This window comes from Cibotium barometz, chromosome 31, assembly GCF_041138505.1.
Source record: "Cibotium barometz isolate CiBa-2024 chromosome 31, ASM4113850v1, whole genome shotgun sequence".
NCBI lineage: Eukaryota > Viridiplantae > Streptophyta > Polypodiopsida > Cyatheales > Cibotiaceae > Cibotium > Cibotium barometz.
Window position 1 is genome coordinate 9,400,001 of NC_141076.1, and position 22,595 is coordinate 9,422,595.

The 22,595-nt window shown below is 42.7% G+C and overlaps 1 protein-coding gene across 4 annotated transcripts; it reads left to right on the plus strand.

Moving 5' to 3' along the window:
- Positions 1 to 306: 306 nt before the first annotated feature.
- Positions 307 to 8,133, plus strand: LOC147620488 (uncharacterized). 4 transcript variants are annotated; one of them, XM_086824710.1, is made up of 2 exons: positions 307 to 1,902; positions 7,386 to 8,133. In XM_086824710.1, exon 1 carries the CDS (start codon positions 410 to 412, stop codon positions 1,883 to 1,885), a length of 1,476 nt encoding a protein of 491 aa, XP_086680836.1. In that variant the 5' UTR covers positions 307 to 409; the 3' UTR covers positions 1,886 to 1,902; positions 7,386 to 8,133. The 4 variants fall into 4 exon arrangements, with proteins under 4 accessions (XP_086680836.1, XP_086680835.1, XP_086680834.1 ...); XM_086824709.1 differs by having other exon boundaries at positions 308 to 1,898; XM_086824708.1 differs by lacking the exon at positions 7,386 to 8,133 and adding an exon at positions 2,384 to 2,650 and having other exon boundaries at positions 308 to 1,902.
- The last annotated feature ends 14,462 nt before the right edge of the window (positions 8,134 to 22,595 follow it).

The following is a 22,595-nucleotide window of genomic DNA, read 5'->3' on the forward strand; positions in this document are numbered from 1 at the left end:
ATGGTTTCAATGGATTTCACGTACACGTACATGTACATACATACGTACATCTTTATGCATGTTTGTGTGTAACTCGATGTGCCTAGCTTCTAAAAGGAAAGGAAGAGTAATTTTACACATATATCTTTTGCATGTACCTAAATGCAAAATGCTTCTTGCTCGTCGGAGACGAGTTATAATAACAATTATATTAACACGTTATATCTTTTACATGTACCTAAATGCAAAATGCTTCTTGCCTGTCGGAGACGGTTGCCCGTCGGAGACGGGTCGCGACACAAGTTATAATAACGGGTCGCGACACTAGTTATAATAACAGTTATAGTAACACGTTACGGAGGAGAAACTTCCCACGTAGTCACAGTCCAGGAAACCCTAATCCTTGGAACCCTATCAGCGAGGGTAAGCTATGGACTTCAAGAAGCGGAAGATGGAGGAGAACGGTGGGCTTATGGCTAACGTGGCTCCTGCGGCGGGAAACGGCAGCGCTATCGCCATGCCAAGGACGCCGGCAGGGGTTCCAGCAACAGGAGTGGTTCCGGCAGTGATTCCAGTACCAGGGGGGGTGCCACCAACGGTTCCGGCAGGAGGTACGGCTGGACCTGGGCTTGTGGCAGCCCCTCGCTACGCAGTGCCGGCATACCTTACGCGCGACGATGCCCGTGTCCTCATTGACTCAATGACCACAGAGGACATCATGGAGCTTTTCCTCGACGCTGTTCTCCTCCACCCCGACGTCCTCGAAGGCGTTCGCAAATTCGCAGACAAGGATCCCACGCACCGCAAGATCTTCGTCCGAGGGCTCGGCTGGGAGACCACCACCGAAAGCCTCAAGGCCGTCTTCTCCCAATACGGCGAGCTTGAAGAAGGCATCGTCATCATCGACAAGATCACAGGTAAGAGCCGTGGCTATGGCTTTGTCACTTTCAAGCACAGAGACGGTGCCCTCCATGCCCTCAAGGAGCCTAGCAAGCGAATAGATAGCCGTATTTGCGTCTGTCATCTGGCTTCCCTCGGGCCTACGTCCGCTCAGCCCTCCCAAGACACCTCTGCCAGAAAGATCTATGTCGGAAACGTCCCCATGGATTGGTCTCCTGATCTCCTGCTTAACCTGTTCGCGCAGTACGGTGAGATAGAAGAAGGCCCTCTCGGTTTTGATAAACAAACAGGTAGATCCAAAGGGTTCGCCCTTTTCATCTACAAATCCGAGGAGGCCACCAGGCGAGCCCTTGAGGAGCCAGTCAAGATCCATGAGGGGCACCAGCTGTTTTGCAAGCTGGCCTTGAGGGACGAGGGATTGAAACAGCGGCCTGGAGGTATGCAAGGCCAACATGGTGTCTCAGAGCTACCCATGGCTCAGATGAGTGGTGTAGCCCCTGCCCCTTCAAACATTCTGTATGGTGCAGCCCCACCGCAAAGTATGATGAGTGTGGGTGCACCATACAATCAAACTGTGGTTCCTCCATTGAATGCAGGTTTACTGAACCCCACCATGAGCAATTCCATGCATGCAAACCTCGCCATGCCAAACCCTAGTTTTCCTGGTGCTGACCTGCAGTCTCGCAGTGCAGCCATTCCCTCACCTTTCAACACTTCCCACCCACAGGCAATGAATCCAGGCATGAGTCAAATTCAAGCATCAACTGGGTTGCCTTCTTATGGGGCCCAAATGACAGTTAGCCCTTACAGCAGTTCTCAGGTGGGAGCATACGGAGGGCAGTCTGCCCCTTACTCAGCACCGCTCGCCATGTATAGTGCATCGCCGGGAGCCATGTCTTCCCAGAGCCATGTAATGCAAGGTCAAGGACAGTACATCATGTCTTATGAGAATCAGCCACAGAAGTCTGCTCCACGAACTCCATCATTGCCTTACTATGGGGTGTAAGGATGGGCACGAGGTTGGTATGCTCTAAACCTAATCCTGCTCCTTTTTCGTAGATGTCAATTTTGTGTGTGTTACTTGCTTCGTGTCCTCTGTGTTTGAATGTTTGGTTTTATTCTGTAAGAACGTTGTCTCTTCTTTTTGTTTAAATTCATTCCTTAAAGTTTACACACATGATTTTGTGGTCGTTTTTATATGAAGGCCAGTTTTCCCTGTTTCTACCCGTCATGTTTTGGTCTTGGTGGAGCGTTGAGTGTGCATTTATGGTTGGTGTTTGCATCATTTATGGGTGTAGCTATTGGTTTTTGTTTGCTCGGTAGTGCACACATATTGCCTCACACATTCTTGTACACCTCCGTGTTTCTTTGATTAACTTCATATATAGGTTCTCATGGACAAGAACTTTTGCCGCCTCCTATATGGCCGTATGCTGTATCAGGTGGTATCTTTTTTTTTTGAGCGTAATATCTTAAGACATTTTCTGTCTGTCATCCTTTCCAGGATATGTGTGGCCTGCTATCTCTGCAATGAGAATGCTGTGGATCATCGTGCAACAATTCGTGGACATTATAATTTTTGATTGGGAATTGTTGATTTCTCATTGTGAGGGAAGAATGGGTTGCGGTGCTCTGAAATCTGTACAAATTTTGTGACTGAACTTTTTGATTTCAAGTCTTGTTTTTAGACCTTTTTCTGGTATAGGCAGCTAGATTTTTGAGGAAATTAGTATCTTTGACATGCTCTTGGTTTATAAATCATCTTCCATTATGGCTACATGTGTTTTGGCTTGGCTATCATTGTTTTGTGATTTGGTTAAGTATTTCGAAATGCAAGGGTATATATAGAATTCTATGGCTTTTCTTGTCCAAGCCTTTAGTCTTCTTAGTTTATGCATATTTTTGGGCTTCAAACTTTGATTCTGGTTTTTACATGAATGAAAAATGATGAATATGGGTCTCCTGTTGGGAATGGGACCTCTTTCCTGGGCTGTTTGGATCTGACTCGCCTTTTTGGGATACATAGAATGATATGGCTTTTGTTCTCTAAGCCATGTTTTCTTAGTTTATACATTTTCTTGGGCTTCAAAGCTTTACTTACACGAATGAGAAATGATGAAGCTGGGTCTCCTGTTGGGAAGTGGACTTCTTTTCTAGGCTGTATGTTTTTGGGAGTTGTGGAAGTTCATTGGCCTGTTGCTTGCAAGGTGAGGTTTGATCATGTATGCCCCCCGTTATAGTAGCTGAGTCTTGATAAGCTTGGAAAGCAAGCTGAGCTTTTTTTATTTACCTATCTTTTGCTCTAATGGTAGTGAAGTCCATTGAAGTGTGTGTGTGCATGCTGTCTTTCTGCGGTTTAAGTTGGGTGAGAAGAATTTGACTCTATTCTGATCGACTGGACGGATGCCTGTTTACGTGAATTTGGATCAGTGTGAACTGTTGTGGACTGAAACAATATCATTATTTATATAGTCTTGTGGGTTGACTACCATGAGTATATAACATGCACGTTCCTAAAAAGGTGATTTTGGGCATGTTCCTGGATTCATCTAGCTATATAATTCAGCCGTATTAGCGGACATGCAAATTTCACATTGTGAAGTTTTCGTCCGAGGTGCGGCAGGTTGATGTTGTGCTAATTCTTTCTATCTTTAGCGGTGCATTTGCACTATCAACTACTTATTTGCTGGACTAATTCTTTCTATTTGCTACTTCCCTTAGTGCTAGGCTTTATTATGGCTGAGTCTGCCGTGCATCTCTGGAGGTTTGACAAAAACTCAGTACGAAGGCCTTTGTGTGAATATATGCTCTTATGTGTGTGTGGAGTGTGTGTGTGTGAGCATATCTTGATACAGAGTTCTACACCCACTATTGGGCAGCACTGATGACGTTAGTGGGGATATCTAGTCCATACTATATATAATGGAGTTGATAGTTATATAGTCTTGTGGGTTGACTACCATGAGTATATAACATGCATGTTACTAAAAGGCGATTTTGGGCATGTTCCTGGATTCATCTAGGTATATAATTCAGTCGTATTAGCGGACATGCAGATTTCACATTGTGAAGTTTTCGTCCGAGTTGCGGCCAGTTGATATTGTGCTAATTCTTTCTATCATTAGCAGTGCATTTGCCCTATCAACTACTTATTTGCTATACCAATTCTTTCTATTTGCTACTTCCCTTAGTGCTAGGCTTCATTATGGCTAAGTTTGCCCTGCATCTCTGGAGGTTTTGACAGAAACTCTGTACGAAGGCCTTTGTGTGAATATATGCTCTTATGTGTGTGTGTGTGTGTGTGTGTGGAGTACGTGTGTGAGAGCATATCTTGATACAGAGTTCTACACCCACTATTGGGCACTGATGACGTTAGTGGGGATGTCGTAGTATCTAGTAGTCTATACTATGCATAATGGAGTTGATAGTTATATAGTCTAGTGGGTTGACTACCATGAGTATATAACATGCACGTTCCTAAAAGGTGATTTTGGGCATGTTCTTGGATTCATCTAGGTATATATATATATCATTATTTCTCTTCTTTATGTAAGTCCACAAAGCACATGTATTGGGATTTGAATTTATTAGGTATTCCCGATACCCTCTCTCAAAGCTGCTCAAAATTCAAAGAAACCAGGATGGGAGGGTGAGGTTGTTAGAAGTCATCTCCTGTCTATTTTTATACACGAGGGCCTTTGTTGTGGGTGTGCCCGCCCTTATGAGGTGTTTTTCTCATTTTTTCCCACTCTCCGTATTTTTCCCTATTTTTCTGTGGCATGGGAGGCAGTCTTGTAGTGGCAAGAGGACCTTGAACCTGACCGACTGCATCTGTGGAGTCTCTGGAGGTGGCCGATTGATTTGCATGGGTGGCCCCGACTCCCCTGCTGCCTGCTGGCCGACTCCCTTTGCTGCTGGCCGACTGAGTATTTTCAGTCGTGGGGATTTTATGTGTCCTGTTGGCTGCCCTACAGCAGGCCGACTGCTGATGGGGGGCCATATAAAATGTCTCTCAGTCCCCTCATTTTTGTACCAATTCCGGGATTCTTTTGTGTATATAGAGCAGAGTTACATGCCTCTCTCTCTCTCTCTCTCTCTCTCTCTCTCTCTCTCTTGTGTTGTGATTTTTTGCATTGCATTTTGCTCTTGTGTTCCTAGATCGGGTCATCATCTCTGCTGCGTATTCTGACATGGTATCAGAGTCTAGGCTCTAGATAGCTCTTGGGATTTGTGTGAGCAAGAGGGGGACTGTTGTGTTGCTGATTGGTGGACCGTACGGGACTGTTCGGGAAGAGGAGAAGCAAGAGGACGGCGGGCTACTTTGCTGGACAGCCACTTGCAGGTGTTAGTTCTTCTTTGTTTCCACCCACCCACCCTTTTTTCAGTATACATCCCTGCAATGGCAGATCTGTTTGAGATGGCCGAGAGACATGTGAAGATCCCGACACTCCCCACGTTCCTGGTGGACTGTCAGTTGGACGGGAGCAACTACGGCATATGGAAAGGTTATGATGGAATCTGTTCTGGAGTCTTACGACCTCGCTGATTTCGTCGTTGTTGGGGTTCCACGGCGGGAAGTAGAGGAAGGGGAGTTACCGTCGATCCGAAAGGACTGGGAGGCACAGGCACAGATGTGGGATCGTGTCAACACCAGGGTCCGTTCGTTTATCTTTCTCAACTGCACACCGCAGGTAATCAATCATGTAAAGCATATGACGCTGGCCAGAGGTATATGGTAGCATTTGGCTTCTCTTTGCAACAGGGTATCGCCCATGAAGAGGATTTCCTTGGAAGTATAGATGCGGGTTATGAGCCCTACAAAGTCGTTGACGATGCGGGAGCATATTCACAAGCTGCAGGCTCTTCAGCAGGAAGTTCTTCAGGCTGGGAAGGAGATATTGTCAGAGGACATGGCCATAACGTTGCTGTCACAGGTTTCGGATTCAGAGGGGGTGGTTAACAGGTTTCAGAAGGTCTTGCGTGGTCTTCAACAGGTTTCTTGGACTTGTTTTTGCACCGTAATAGGTGTTGATCCTTGTGAGCAGGGTGATGCCTCTTTGACTCAGAAGCAGAATGGTTCATTGATCTGGTTGATGGACACCAGATTGGACGGGAGCTTCCTGGTTAGGCAGTTGAGCTCATGGTTGCAGATGACTCTTTGGGAGGCAGGATTGCGTTTCCTGTGGTTTCTGCGGCATGCGAAGGATCATGGACTCTTTTACACACGAGGGGGATTGATTGATGGAGTCCGACTCCACGGTTGGAGTGACTCAGTTTGGGGAGGAGATCTACTTCAAGCCCAGGAGCAGTTTTACGGAGCAGTAAGAGGCAATCATCTTTTGCCTTGTCGAGGACAGAAGTAGAGTACCGGGCTGCTTGTGATGCTGCTTGTGAGGTGGTGAGGATGCAGAGGTTGCATTGTAGGTTTGGGCTTCCACTGGAGGAACCCATGGTCATCTAGAGGCACTTTGTTCGTTAACAGATTGTTGCTGATGACATCTTGCTAGAGTTCTGTTCGACGGAGGACAGTACGGTGGACCTCTTCACGAAGTCGCTATCTCAGGATTTGCTCAAGCGGCACCCCAGCTCCTTGTGGTTGGTTTCACAGCCAGGAGCTGAGAGGGGGTGTTAGAAGTCATCTCTTGTGTATTTTTATACACCAGGGCCTTTGTTGTGGGTGTGCCCGCCCTTATGAGGTGTTTTCTCATTTTTCCCCTCTCTGTATTTTTCCCCCATTTTTCCCTATTTTTCTGTGGCATGGGAGGCAGTCTTGTAGTGGTAGGAGGACCTTGAACCTGGCCGACTGCATCTGTGGAGTCTCTGGAGGTGGCTGACTGATTTGCATGGGTCGTGGACTTCCCTGATGCTGGCCGACCCCCTCTGCTGCTGGCCGACTGAGTATTTTCAGTCGTGGGGATTTTATGTGTCCTGTTGGCTGCCCTACAGCAGGCCAACTGCTGATGGGGGGCCATATAAAATGGCCTCCAGCCCCCTTGTCATTTTTGTACCAATTCCGGGATTCTTTTGTGTATATAGAGCAGAGTTACACGCCTCTCTCTCTCTCTCTCTCTCTCTCTCTCTCTCTCTCTCGTGCTGTGATTTTCTGCATTGCGTTTTGCTCTCGTGTTCCCAGATCTGGTCATCATCTCCGCTGCGTATTCTGACAGAGGTCTCCCCTTTTCATGGGTGGGAGTTTTAGCCCCTCATTCAAACCGTGGTTCATCTTTTTACCTCATTCTGCTTGTCATTCCTCATCTGGAGGAGCTGTAGTTCTTAATGTGATTATTTGAAGTGTATAGTCCATCTTAACTGAGTAAGTACGTGCACCCTCCTTATCTAGAATTGCTCTGTATAAAGCTTTCAATTAAAAAAGAAAACTGAAAACCTATGGAAAGTCTCTCTTTTTGTCAAGCAATTAAGCAAAATTCTTTGAAGGTTGAGAGCATATCATATTCTGAATCGGCAACGACATGTTCGTTCTTGCTGGATTTGCAATGCTGAAACAGGGTCACTCCTTAGAAATGTACGATTGTGCCAGAGTTATGCAAAACCTTTGGAAGGTTGAGAGCAAATCATCTTTCAATTTATCAAGGCTGGATCAGCAATTAGCTGGTCAGATTTGTAATGCTGAAATGGGTCTTCCTCCAGAAATTTACTCATGTTCCAGCGTTTTTCACACATGATATACAAACAACTCTGGCTCAATGCGCAGGAGCAAATGAATGAACGTCCACTGCTTGCAGCAGGAAAATGCAGAAGTGTGTTTGTGTGAGAAGGGATCTTAGGAGGTACAATACCTTCGGCACAAGGAAACAATGAATGGCCCAAGGTTGTAATGAGGTTCTCAATTGTTAATGCTTGTCTCAATACCATGATTACTGGTTCCTATGTTTTCTTTAGCTTTGACGTGCACCTAAGTAACGGGAGCTAGTCAAAAAGCATCAATGCCCCACTGCAGTCATGGGGTGACAATTGAAGTGTTTCATCACTACTATAGCCTAGACATGTATCTATTTATGGCATCAAGTGGAAGTGCGTATGATTTGTGTCAACTTGTTAAGCAAGTCAAAGTGCACCTTACAATTCGATGCTGTAAGTTAAAGAAGCTGTATTTGAACTGATGGAGTTGTCCTGCATGCTGAAATCAATGCGAATGTGGGATCAACAATGGGTATTGTAAAACATCATGTGGCACTAGTCTCAACCTACATTAATGTGCTGAATCCAGGTGAAGATTTTACTGAGGTGACCTCATATGACTCGTGATTTTGAACCTCCTTTACCCTTTGATCCCTCACTTCCCCTTCGTAGTTTTGGATGCATGCCAGTGTGGACAAATTAAATTGATCATGATGGAAATTTGTCTGTTGTATGATGAATGTCCTTGCCATATTGTTACAGGTAGGTTCATGTATGTGTGTAGGTTTCTTACACCACGCAATGGTTTTTTGCGATGGGATAGATGGGCAAGCTACTCTAGGAAACTTGTGTTTGTTAAATACTGGCGCAAAATCTGATTATATTCAGACCCTTACTAAGAGCAGTTAGAATTATAGTATTCAGTCTATGTGCAACAAAGATATATTTGTTTATATATACACTTCTCTGTTTTCAAGTAATAAACATGCCCAAAAGAGATGAACAATTTGCTGTATGGTCCTTCCATCTGTGTTGACATAGTGAAATGGATATGGTGCTTGTTCAAACAAAAGTATCATGTATCAGGTCTACATCTGAGACATTGTATCTTATGTGTTGTGGTTGCCCTTTCAAACCTTTAAATTTTCTTGTGCATCCTTTGTGGAGTGTTTGTTACTCTTATGAAAAAAGTAAGCTTAAAATTTTTTGTCACTTATGTAGGCAAGGAAATAATTTTAGATGGTAAAGAGTACAAAAAGTATTAAAGGCTTTTGGGTACTACAGAATGCAACACGCAGTGTATAAAGATAACACTCACAAGCAGCTTGATTTGGCATATTTTCCATAGCTCAAAATTTAACTTAAATTGCATAATAATAAAGATGGATAACGATACTTTACAATAGATGGCAAAACCATATACGTGCACATTAAAAAAGCACATGTTCTTATGGCAACAAATAGCTTTATTTCTATATCATGAATGAATTCTTTCTTAGTTCTTAGATTACTATTTTCACATCTACCTGCTTTCTTTGGCACTTTTTGAGTACTTTTTTGTTACAATAAACATTTGAATCTTTTTTTTGTGTGTGTATAGAGTTAGAATCCTTACTTTTGTTAGCAAAGAAAGCTTGTCACTATTGTTGTAACTCTGCATTTCCATAGCCTCATCTCAAAGTAGAGAGTTGAACTCTTGAAAGACAAACAAAATACATCTAACACCAAGATTTGAAGTACTCAGAGTTGGAACTCCTCAAAGATAAGAGGAATTTGTCAAGAATTTAAGATTGTGCTAAGTCTAGTCTAATTACATGATTAGTTTATACTTAAGGAGGTTCATAATAATCAAGAAACTTCGTAATGATAATTAGCACACTAATGTAAAGTAAATAAGATGGTACACTTAATCAATTTGTGTTATAAACTATATAATGAGAGGCTTTTAATATAGATAAGTCTCTAGTACAATCTTCTTTACATGTAGCAATCTCTTTTTCACGTTCTTTTTTGTGGCTTCTCTTTGCATTTCACCTTATAAACCCATTTGCAACCAATGACATTCTTGCCTTGTGGTAAGGTAACCAAATCCTAAGTTTCATTATTATGAACCAATGCTTCCATCTCAACATCCATTGCCTTCTCTCATACATGCTTTCCAATAGCTTCTGCATAGCATGTAAGTTTCATATGCTTCACCAAAGAGGTCATATATGCGTAATGCATAGCAAAGTCGTAATATGTCAACTTGTCAAAAACTGGATACCTGACCCTTTGGGATCTCCGCAATACATGCGGATCACTCTGAACACCTGTCACTCTAGCATGTGGAGACACACTGAAGTTGTTATGAGCACCATTTTTCTTGGGTGGAGTCATCCAAGTGTTTTTTGGAGTGCTCGAGAAAGAAACCAATCCAAAATGTGATGTCCATGCGTGCACAACTCAAGGCACACCACATTATAATCTTTTTGATCTCCCGTACGCTTAGGCAAAGAACCCTCATAATTCGAGATGAGACAATTTTACATCCATTTTATACATGTAAGCAAGGGTAGGGCACCCATCCACAACATGGTCAAAACACATGGCTTCAAAAATGAGAAACCTCCTCCATATGAACATACTTTTAGCCGAGGCTCTTTACACCACTCAAAGAAGTCAAACCTTATCTTTAGGGTTTGCTTTTCCACTACACATGCTCCTCCCTGGGGATGGTTACCATCATTGCCTCTGTGTGCTACCAGCTCATAGTTTATGCACTCCAATATCTCTTTTTGGCGACTAGTGGGTAGCAGTTCTTTGCAACCCACTATCTCTTTTCATTGTTGTCTCTCCTTGTTCACCAAGCTTGGTGATTACAACCACAACTATGTTACCAATTATCTCCATGTTTCACAAAGCTATCACATGGGGTTGCTTGTCGTTCTCTGCTCATCTCGTTGTTATGGGTACTATTGCTTTCTTGCTACTGTAGTGGTGGAGGCCGCTGCCTCAAGGTCCTTTTACAAATGCTAGTCTCAGATGTGGAGCTCTTGCTGGGTGGGTATCTATGCAACCATCTACTATTGGCTGCCTCTATCTGGTGCTTTCAACACCACCATAAGTTATTTGTAAAGCTGCCTTCCACAATCACTTTGTCGACTTTGGGCCTTCTGTCCTTTCCATTTCAATTCAACCAATTTTTGTGCTGCTATGTTCTCTCCTCCTTCTTGTGCCACTACGAGCTTTCATTGAGCCTTTCTTTGCAAGTCTTCCAAAGTTGCATCTTTCACTTCCTCAACAAAATCAACTGCTTCACTTACAGGCACTGTTGTTGCAGCTCCCTCTGCCAATGGAACCTCCACTTCTCTCTTTGCTATACTCTCAGCTTTCACTTCTCTCTTTTTGGACTCTTACTAGTACTAGAGTGTTTGGGTTCTGTTGGCTTCTGTACAAGGTCTTCTTCTTTACATATGTCATGGGCTAATGAGTGTGCTCTTTTATTGATAACTATGAGTTGCCATCTGCTACTGCATCATGAATCTGAGCCTTCTACTTACTCTGAGTATCCATTGCTTTGTACTACTAGTGTCATTCCTTTGTATATAATAGGTAACATGATATCCAAGATTACATGAGAGATCATCCAAGATTACAATATGTTTTCGCTTACTCTTTGAGGTCTTCTTCTTTTAGAACTCTAGTTCTAGTTCATTAGAGTTTTTAGGGGCTATTGCAAACTTTAGGGCTCATGCTTAGGCTCTTTATTTGTTTTCTTTGTCATTGAAGCTTGATATTTTTGCCTATTGGCACCCTTGGGTGTTCCCTTCGCTACTAGCCTCATTTTGGCTTCTTGGAGCCTCGTGATGGTGTTAAGGGAGACTACATAAATAAGTCCTCCTTGTGCACTCAACATGTTAAGGCTTGTGAAAGTGGAAGCTAATGCTTCTACCATCGGGAAAATCGCACTTGTAGTGTATGTCTCCATAAGGCATGATGTTGGGATTTGGCATGGGATTGAAAGTGCTTGAATTAGCACTTCTCAGGGGATTCGGTGCAAGGTCCTTATGAGAAATATGTCCAATACAGTGTGGGTCTTTGCAGTGAAAGCACTACATTAATGTGGCCTACATGCCATATTGTTGAAGTCTCTCACTCTTTGTTACACCATAGATTTGAACAAGGATGTATAGTCTATAATTGGAGCCTATTTTTGATACCCATAGGGATCTTATTGTTTCTTGTATAGGTCTTGCTATTCATAAGACTCATAGCTCTTCTATTTTTCTCTGCACATAGAGTCACCACCATAGAGTCACCGTGTATTGTTATACTTGTGTAGCTCTTGGAGGAACTAGTTGAGGTGGTAATACTTATGTGCCATATTGTGGAAGTCTCTCACTCTTTATTATACTTGTATAGTTCTTGCAAGAACCAGTTGAGGTGGTAATACTTACGTGCCATATTGTTTAAGTCTCTCGCTCTTTGTTATACCATAGCTTCAAACAAGAGAATTTCTTGGTTATGATACTAATCCTAATACTACCATCCAATATTGCTATGACTTATAAGCCCTTGTACTTTATAGGTAGTAGTATTGCATTAGACTTCCTTACTATTAGTGCGTATTTTAGAGCCTCATGTGTGTCCACCTTGTGTGTGTATACCCCTGTTTTTGTGTGTCCATGTATGTGTGCATGGTTTATGTGTTTGTGTAACCTTATTCATATCCGTAACGCCGCTATCTACGGGCGTTACCACAAGAGGGGACGGCCTCTGGCTCACCACCCAGCCATAGAGGAAGAATGAGGATTGCCCCTCATCCCCAGGCTATATAGTGTGTGGCCTGCCGTCCACACTAGCCTGGCCGCCCATGACTCTGCATGGGCGTCCTCTCCCACTGAACCCCGGACATGGCCATCCGGTCTGCCGTCGGTCACACAGGCATTACAGCCTACGTGACATTACCCCCCCCTTAAGAAGAGTTTTCGTCCTCGAAAACAAACTGGGGAAACCTTTTGGAAATTGCACTACGGCGTTCCCAGGTTGCTACTTCTCATCCCTATCTGTCCATTTAACAAGTACCTCCTGGTACACTTTATGTCGGGTTTGTCTGTCACGATACTATAGAATCTTTTCAGATTTATGTGGTATCTTTGGTGGCTCTATCAAGTCCACCAAAATCTCTGGAGAAACTGCGTTCTCTAACCCGTGAACTGATTTCTTCAGTTTACTGACATGGAAGACAGGATGGACTTGAGAACTCTCCGGTAACTCAAGTTTATATGCTACGTCCCCAATCTTCTTAAAGGATTTTAAAAGGACCACAATATCTCGGAGAAAGTTTATCACACTTTCGTGTTTTCATGGTTTCTGACTGCGCAGGAACCTTGAGGAATACAAAGTCACCTTCTGCAAAGGTCACCTTTCTTCGTCCTTTATCCAAATAAGTTTTAGCGCGATCCTGAGCGCTACGAATGCTCTCTCATGCGGCTCTGATCATATCATTCATATCTTTAAGGAAATCCTTGACAGATTTAATCTTCTCCTTTTCTAGGCCTACAGCCATCGGAGATCTCGGCTGGAATCCATACATTAACATGAATGGTGTAAATCCAATCGTCACTGAATGCTTGGAGCTGTTATAAGCAAACTCCGCTATGGGCAAATATTCTTCCCAATTTGATTGCTTCTTACTTACATAAGAATGCAACATATCCTCGAGTATTTGGTTAACCCTTTCTGTTTGACCATCAGACTTCGGATGATCTACAATATTCATACTCAGAGTAGTATCCAACTTTTTGAAGATTTTCCTCCAAAAATGACTGTTGAACTTTCTATCTCTATCTGACACTATATCTGCGGGCAGGCCATATAGCTTGTAGAGATGTTCAATAAAGAGTTTTGCCAATTCTGGCATTTTAACAATTTTCTTCATGGCAATAAACTTTGCCATTTTAGTTAACCTGCCACTACCACCCACATTGAGTCATTCCCTCGACTCGTCTTGGGTAAACCGGTAATGAAATTCATGGAAATGCTTTTCCATTTCCCCTGAGGAATTTCCAGTGGGGATGGAGTAGTCCTCCAACCTTAAGACGTTCATGTTTATTGACCTGGCACTTACTGCATTTCAGCACATAAGTTTGGACGTTCGTAAACAAACTAGGCCAATAAAACTGTCTTTTTACTAGTGCATAGGTCTTCTGAATCCCAGGACGACCCGCACTTGGACTATCAAAACTATACCCCGAAGACTCGGCTAGCCTCTCTGGACTAACTCTCGCTTCGCTACCCGCCACCGCACCTACGGCCAGTCTCTCCGGACTAGCATTACGTGTCGGCGAGGAAGGTGGGCGAGGCTGTGACAAAGTGCGTACGCGTACAGCGTGCCAGACCTCTGTAAAGACAGGATCATGCTCACACAAGCCATGATTTGGTATTTCAACCAAAACCCCAAGGCAAATTTCATGCCTTGATTTTGCATCATGTCATTAGCACAGAAGCTAATGTACTGGAGAGCACTCTAGTAGCGCAAGTTCTTAGACTATGCTACTAGATATTTGTAGACTACGCTACCATGTTGCTTCACCAACTTGTTAAAACTTCTCCTTGGAAAGCTCTACGGCCAATCTAATCATGCATCACAAGGATTAGTTCCAAAGTTGAGAGATACTTCCTAAGAGTAACATCTTTGCACAAGCATATGCTCTAGAATCTTGTTGAGTTTCTAACTACCATCAATCTACGGATGGTTAAACTCCACTCTGACTCAGAGTAAATGTAAGTTTTGAAAATTTCCCTTCAAATATAACAAGCAAACTTCCTATCTCTTATGCCATACTATATCTGCGGGTAGACCATATAGTATGTGGAGATGTTTGATAAAGATTCTTGCACCACTACGGGTGTCTGGAGTTACATCCAATCACTTACAACTCCTTGTTGCTATTACCAGTCACATCCCTTCAAGTATTGTCTGGACTCACACAACTATTCGAGTTTATGTGATATTTGAGGATATCCCTCCTTTTCTCAAGAAAGGTTTTTGTCCTCAAAAACTGTACTCTTAACGAACTACGCGCTAGTGTCATAGGTCCAAGAACAAATCTAGACCGTGTTTAATATCATATGTTATATTCTTGAGTCCTTCCAAGAAACTTTTAAACATCTTGCAACGAAGATGTGGTATAGTGTCTACGCACATATGGTGGTATTATTGATAAATTGCTTTGCAACAGATCAGTGGTTTCACACTTGTAACAAAGTGCTTCATTGTTGCATATTATTACCCTTCATAAGCGGTTACACACTTATGAATCATTTGGGTGGGTTGTACCATCTATCAAACTACTAATAACCACATTATTAATCCACAGATATTGACTGAGCTTGCTGCGAAGCCATAGGTTGCTAAATAATTGATGGTAATTACACAAGCCCAATGTCTCATTACATCATACATTCAATATAAATGCAAACATCACAGTACTTCGTGATGATGAACTTAGGAATTTAATCCTATCCCTGTTGGTGTTGGTATGAAGTATAACTATGAGAACATTATTTGTTGCCTCCTCATTATAGCGGCAAAGCTACCTACCCATCACAGGTGGCAATCTCTACCAAGCTATAACCAATGACAAGCAAATAAACGAGTACTCTTGTAAGAACTTCATAACCATATCTCACACCAAACTCATAATCACTACGGATTAAATGCCAGGGCTTGCAAAATTGAATGTTATCTGATAGGTAGAAGGGATCATCAAACTACGGATGACCTCGACAACTCACTAGGACTAGTGATGTGTAACTTTTAAGTTATATTACTTTCTTGCTTATTCCATACCATCGAACAAATCGGTCCCTCGATTTGAGCAACGTCAACATATTTATGAGTACCTCGATACTCATGTATTGTGGTTCGGTAATTTAAAATGTTGATCTAGAGTATCTTTCACTCGAGGACCTTAATTTTATTAGCAGCTATGTATTAGTAGTGAGTAACATATACAACCATCTATAACAAGATGCTTAAGTCACTTGCTGCTAAAAAGTGACTACACAAATTGACCCCTCCATTGCACATTACAGTACAATCTCTGGTATTACAACACGAATTTTTGGACGTCCTTATCATAGAGGTCAACTTAAAAACTAGTGCATAGGTCTTGTGGAGTCTCGGCTGACCTAATTACACCACTGGTGACTTCCTACAAAAAATGTGGCGCTGAAGTCACCACCTATGTACTTTAACTCCGTAAAGTACATGGTCTTCATCTATCATCTATGGAAAGTTGTAAAACATTCCTGCAATGGATATTTATCACCCTAAATCATTGTGCACTATTTTAGTGTGAAGAGCTTTTTTCCTGGGTACCATGGTTCACCCCAAGCTCATCTGTTGTTAAATTCTCCGATTTAACAAAAGATATGTCTGCCTCCGAACACTCCAGTTCAGTCCCAAACTTTGAGTTTACTTCTTAACACTCTGGTTAAGTCTAGGATTTACCACTAAGCTCTCCGGCTTAGCCTTCTATCCTAACTCAGCCCAAGTTTATGTACACTTCATATGTCGGATCCGATTAAAACAACCAGGCTCATCTGGAGTGAGATACTACTCACTATTGCCATGTAAAACCTTATTAAATCCTAGAAATGCTCCACTCATTTCCCAGGGGTCATACGACTTATAGGGTTTACACGCACATGAACTTTGTAAGCAAAATAGCCTGTCATGCAATATTGCAATTGCTTATGTAGGAAAGTAATATATTTCCCAAATTCATATGGTAGCAACTAAAATGTGCTCACAATCGCACACTTATGTTGAACATAGGCAAGACTACGCTTGCAATATGCTATAGGGCGTCCCCCATGCATGAAACTGTCCAACCAAACTAGTCTTACTGCTAACCTCTAGATTTAGATCACTCCGGAACTAAATCACTCTGTTAGCACTAGTACACCATCATGGTCTTGCTACCTAGAGCTTCTCCGAACTCTGTAACTGGGTTTTATCCCAACTTATGGCTATATTTGGTAATTTTCAAAGTTCAAATTTTATCTTGCACACTTTATCACTACAGACAAGTGTACATACAGACCTGCCAAAGAGTCAAGTTACATGCACAAGCCTTGGCCTCCCATTCCACCAAGACTACAATCGATTCCGTGAGAATTTGATGTCCCATACCATCAAATTACCACCAAACCAATTGATGTGACATATAAAAAGGCTCTTTCCCCCCTCGAAAGATCACCACAAACTCTCGAGCAGTGGGATGTCGACGCATGGCAATAAAAAAGAAGAGAAAACCATGCTAGTGAGTTTAAGAATAGTTCTCTTCGATCAAATTTTAGAAGGGCATTGAGCATTACATCTCAAGACTATACCCTTTCAGATTTATCTTTGATTTCTACAAATCAATCCTAAATTTATTATTATTATCTAGGCGTATGCTTATCCTTCAGATTAGTACTTCTAGATAAACCAAATTGAGTACTGCTAGCAGCACTGCTAGTGCCTTTATCCCAAGTAATACACACCTTAGGGATTACTGTTACTAGGCAATCACGTGACTAAATCAAACTAGTCACTACTCTGTAGGCCCAAGTAGTGACACTATTTTGTTACTTTAAACAAGGGCCAGCTTGCCTCTACAGGCCAACGCCTTTTGTTGCTACAAACAGTAAGCAACTTGTTTGGACACAAGACATAACCACATCAAGACTACGCTTGTACATGGTTCTCATTTGCCAAAGTTTATCACAATCTTCTAGCAACTGTTAAAAGATTGTGAAGGGTTATGAGCACTACGGCCCAATTAGGCTTACCTTGATTTCTCGTGATAAGCACTTCGTCTAATTTTGGCACAACTGCGCCATTGCTGGTCCTCTTAGCCCGAGTTAAAACACATTGCAGTTTTAGATTTACACTATAGCCAAACTACGTGACTTTGATGGTCAATACTAAGTCTATGCTCAGCTTAAATTTAGTCTCTCTGAACCAAATGTGTGATCTCTACATGTGCTACTCTCGAGGCGCTACGGCCATAGACATGTTCACTAGGCACAACGGCCATAGAACGGCTTTCTCTCGAAGGACTCGGCACTACGGCCGTGGGATTTGTCTCTCTCTTAGCACGCGGCGCTACGGTCGTGTGCGGTGGGTCTCTTTCGTGGAAAACGGCCACTACGGCCACACGACGCGACGATCGTGTTGGGTTTGTTTCGTGGGGTGTACCGTTGTTTTGTGTGTTTTTTTTTGTTTTTTTTTTCAAAAAAAAAATTAAAATAAAACAATAACGGGCCGGGCCGACCCTCGCCGCTTCGGGCGTGGCCGCCCGCTTGTGGGGAGTGTCCTTAGGGCCGAGTCTGGCCACCGCCCGTTGGCTGGCCGCCTGCTGGGCTGGCCGCCCGTTTCATTTTTAATTAAAAAAATAAACAATTAATATATATATATATCCGCCACCCGCTGGCTGGCCGCCTGTGCTGGGCTGGCCGACGGTTTTATTTTTAATTTTAAAAAAAATAAAAAATAAACAATTAATATATATATATATATATCCGCCGCCCACCGCTGGCTGGCCGCCTGCTGGGCTGGCCGCCCGTTTCATTTTTAATAATAAAAAAAATGAACAATTTATATATATATATATATATATATATATATATATATATTGTGGCGTTTGCTGGGCTGGTGGCTGGCCGCCGCCCGCCCCTGGGGGCTGGCCGCGGCGTTGTGGCTGGCTGGCTGCCGCCGCCTGGCTGGCCTGGCCGCCTATGGCCACCCGCCGGCATTGCCGCCTGGGGCTGGCCTGGCCTGGCTGGCTACGCAGCACAGGCAAAGGCGTATCGCCTGGGCTCTACGCCCTCCTTAACGCAAAGGTTTTGTCTCTCTTCAATGCACGCGGTCGCCTAAGGTTGGCCACGCAGCCATCGCTTTCGCCTAAGGGTGGCCTGGCCGCCCACCGAGGCTGGCCACGGTGGGGCTATTCGCCCCACCCCCTCAGACGGCGCAAATGGACATTCGCCCCACCACAAACTTCAGCAGTCTTTCGTGGGGCTGGTCTGCGCCGGCATTCAGCAGAGCAGTCGAGGATTGCCACACTGGTCAGTATTAGTAACGGCACACTTGCTTTTCTTCGCCTATTGTGCTCTTCGCCCCACTTCTCAGACGACGATTACTAGACGCAGTGGGGCTGCTCTTCGCCCCCCCACCTCCCCCACACACAGTATAGAGGCGCTTCATTGAAACGAATTACAACGCAGACGATTTCAACGCAGAAAGGAAAAAAAAACGAAAATTGCTTACCTCCATTGCTTGCTGTGTGTGACGGGGGGAGAGAGAGAGAGTGAATTCTTCCCTTCCATTCTTCCATGGCTGCCTCCCTCCACACCCTCCATTCGAGATAAGGATAAGGAGACGAATGGTCGAAAACCATCAACAAGTGGGCTCCGGTCCCCCGGTCATGCGCGGGCTCTGACAATCCCATCGAACCATGCTCTGATACCAGTGTTACATATCCGTAACGCCGCTCTACGGGCGTTACCACAAGAGGGGACGGCCTCTGGCTCACTACCCAGCCATAGAGGAAGAATGAGGATTGCCCCTCATCCCCCAGGCTATATAGTGTGTGGCCTGCCGTCCACACTAGCCTGGCCGCCCATGACTCCGCATGGGCCTCCTCTCCCACTGAACCCCGGACATGGCCATCCGGTCTGCCGTCGGTCACAGGCATTACAGCCTACGTGACACTATTAGTGCGTATTTTAGAGCCTCATGTGTGTCCACCTTGTGTGTGTATACCCCTGTTTTTGTGTGTCCATGTATGTGTGCATGGTTTATGTGTTTGTGTAACCTTATTCATGTGTATGAGTGTGAGAACCTTTTTTTTTTTTTTTTGCTGTGAACACCCCTAATATTTGGATAAGATAAGAGTGCCACATGTCATGAGTCTGTGTGTGTTTACATGTGTCATGTGCATGTGTCAAAATATAAGGCCGCTCTTTAGCCTACAAAAAGGCATTGTACTTTTTGTAAAGTTTTACACATTCATCAAAGCTTTCATTGTATGATGCAATCATTTGCTATCTCTCTCCTGAGTTTTGATCTCTCTCTTCTCTCTCTCTCTCTCTCTCTCCTGAGTTTCTCTCTCTCTCTTCTCTCTCTCTCTCTCTCTCTCTCTCTCTCTCTCTCTCTCTCTCTCTCTCTCTCTCTCTCTACGGTAGCACATACACCAGCACATACATGATGGAGTTCCATCCACCATAGCCAAGGTCTTTGCATCAATCTCTAGGCCTTTACCCTACAAATGGTATCACAGCCCCAAAGCAAGTTCCATGTTTATTCTACTGCAGACTTCAAGGGGGAAACATAACTTAGAGAGAGATTATAAAGAAAAAGAGAAGACGGAATCATCCCACCAAAAGGGTAAGCTCTGCACAGTGGGTCTCTATAGCTTCACAGTAGCGACTATAGCTATAGCGCAACATCACATGTTGCTACATGTTTAGGCTTCCTTTAACTCCACCCCCAATCTCTCCCTCTTGCTCATGTAATGCTTTCCCCATTCTATTCATATATCAATGCTAAGCTTATGCAAGCTTGTATATGTGACCTCTCATGCTATGTTTTGATTGCCTCCACCTCCACCTCCACCTCCACCTCCACCTCCCCCTTCTCTTTTATTATGAGTTAACCTCTCTTCTTAAGATCGTTGTGCACATACCACCTCCACCAATCGCTTGCCTATCACTTGGGTTTGGTTTCTACATATGTTAGCTCAATTACTTCATGGATTTTGATCTTCCAATTTTGCCCTATGAGTGCCCACAAGCTCTCAAAATAGGTGCAAATTTTAGCTTTCCTCTCGATTAATCCTAGATTAACAAAAAATTGGTTTTGTTGCTTGTCTTGTTCTAATCATGACTAGGGGTACTGATAGAGCATTAAAAAAGTGATGTATGATTAATATTCATGAGAATGAAGCCTTTAATAGCATGGATTGAATTCTTGCATGAGGCTTATGCGTATATTATATTTCTCTCTTGTGCTTATGTTGTGTTTCTCTCTATCAATGCATATATTATATTTCTCTCTTGTCTAATATTTCTCTCTTGTCTAATATTTCTCTCTTGTGCTTATGTTGTGTTTCTCTCTATCAATGCCCCTAATCATGATTAGGGATATTGATAGAGCATTAAAAAAGTGATGAATGATTAATATTCATGAGAATGAAGCCTTCAACAGCATGGATTGAATTCTTGCATGAGGCTTATGCTTATGTTGTATTTCTCTCTTGTCCTTAAGCTCGATTTAAGTTTATAAGCATAGTTTGTATAAATTACCACTCTTGTTGAAGCACATTGATCAAGTACACATGTGATAGGTGTTACTTCTCTTGACTAAAGAAGCGATATGGATTTTATTAAAGCTATTGATACTTTGGTTCATTAACTTTGTTTTCATATATAATAGCTTACATTGATAAATCTCCTCATAAAAGAGGATACATCTCACAAAACCTTATGAGAATGATTAACATGGGTTTAGTTCTTCATAAATATTATGAGTAGATCTGATATTACTTTGAATAAATGGAAGGTTTAATGATAAAGATGATTAAAGTAGACCCATATGATAGCTTACATTGATTAATCTCCTCATACATCTCACAAAGGCGTATGAGAATGATTAACATGGGTTTAGTTCATAAATATTATGAGAAGATCAAATCTTGCTTTGAATAAATGGAAGGTTTTATGATAAGCATGATTAAAGTAGATCCATATGAAGCTTTAATCTCATATGCATGGGCCGGGTCTTGAGAATCAAGTAGCATAATTGATAAGGACAAACCTCTTTATTAGTTCATAAGCATGATAAATCTCAGGTTTCTTGGAAGCATAGTTTTGATTAATCTCTTGAAGATGGTTGGTCTTATGCTTTGCTAGAAGTATGGACCTCTTTTATACAAGCATGTTAGACCTTATACTTTAGCTTATAAAAGCATGGCTAATTCTTATAACTGGTTTAAATGTAGATGAATCTCCCATACGTTGAACCGTAAATGGTGTAAAAAGGTAGATCTCTTATATGTGGCTATTAAATTTATGGATTTAAATTGAAGCAAGGAAATGAGGCTAAGTAGGTCTCTTATATTAGGATCCATGTAAGAAGAATCTCCTTTGTAAAAGTAGTGAAGCTTGGTCTTGATAGTTGGTATCTCATGTTGTGGATTCACCAAATGTATAATGATGGTTTCCGTAGTGGATTCACCAAAAGTGTAATGATGGTTTTTGTGGTGGATTCACCAAAAGTAAAATATTAGGATCCATCTAAGAAGAACCTCCTTTGTAAAAGTAGTAAAGCTTGGCCCTGATAGTTGGTATCTGATGTTATGGATTCACCAAAAGTATAATGATGGTTGTGTAACATTCCCATCTTCAATAATAATACATATCCATTTAATAGATGAATTTATGGTCCCTTTTATACTGTAAAAATCATCAATTTTAATAATTGAGATATTTTCACTTGGAATCTTCAAATTCTCAGTTCAAATTTGGAATTTGCACGTGATTTTACCCTAGTATAGGATTTTACAGCACTCAAAACGGACACCAGAATAAGCCCCTACGTAAATTTTTTGTTATTTTTTAGTTAAAATATAGTAAAATCCCGACCTTGATAAATGCATGCTTAAGTGTCCAATTGTCGATCGGGTTGCACCCCTATGACCAAGTAGACACCACAAACATTTTCATTGATTTTTTTTTTGGGTAGTAGCCACCATTGAGCACTCAACACGCATATTGAGGTCAGTGTCCCAAAAAAGGGGTCCTGTCCCAAAAAAAGGGGTCCTGTCGTCCCAAAAACATGCCATACACATACCGAGCGCCCATACAACGACCGCGTAAGGACCAAAGGCCGACCTCCCTATCGTGCGGTCCCCACTGGCCACCACGTGGACAACCATGCGACCTCTGACCTGGAAGATACATGTGCACCTCACCTTTGGCCTGCGTGCAGGCACCATCCCTCTCCCTAGACTCATGCAACCACAAATCGATGTACTTTCACT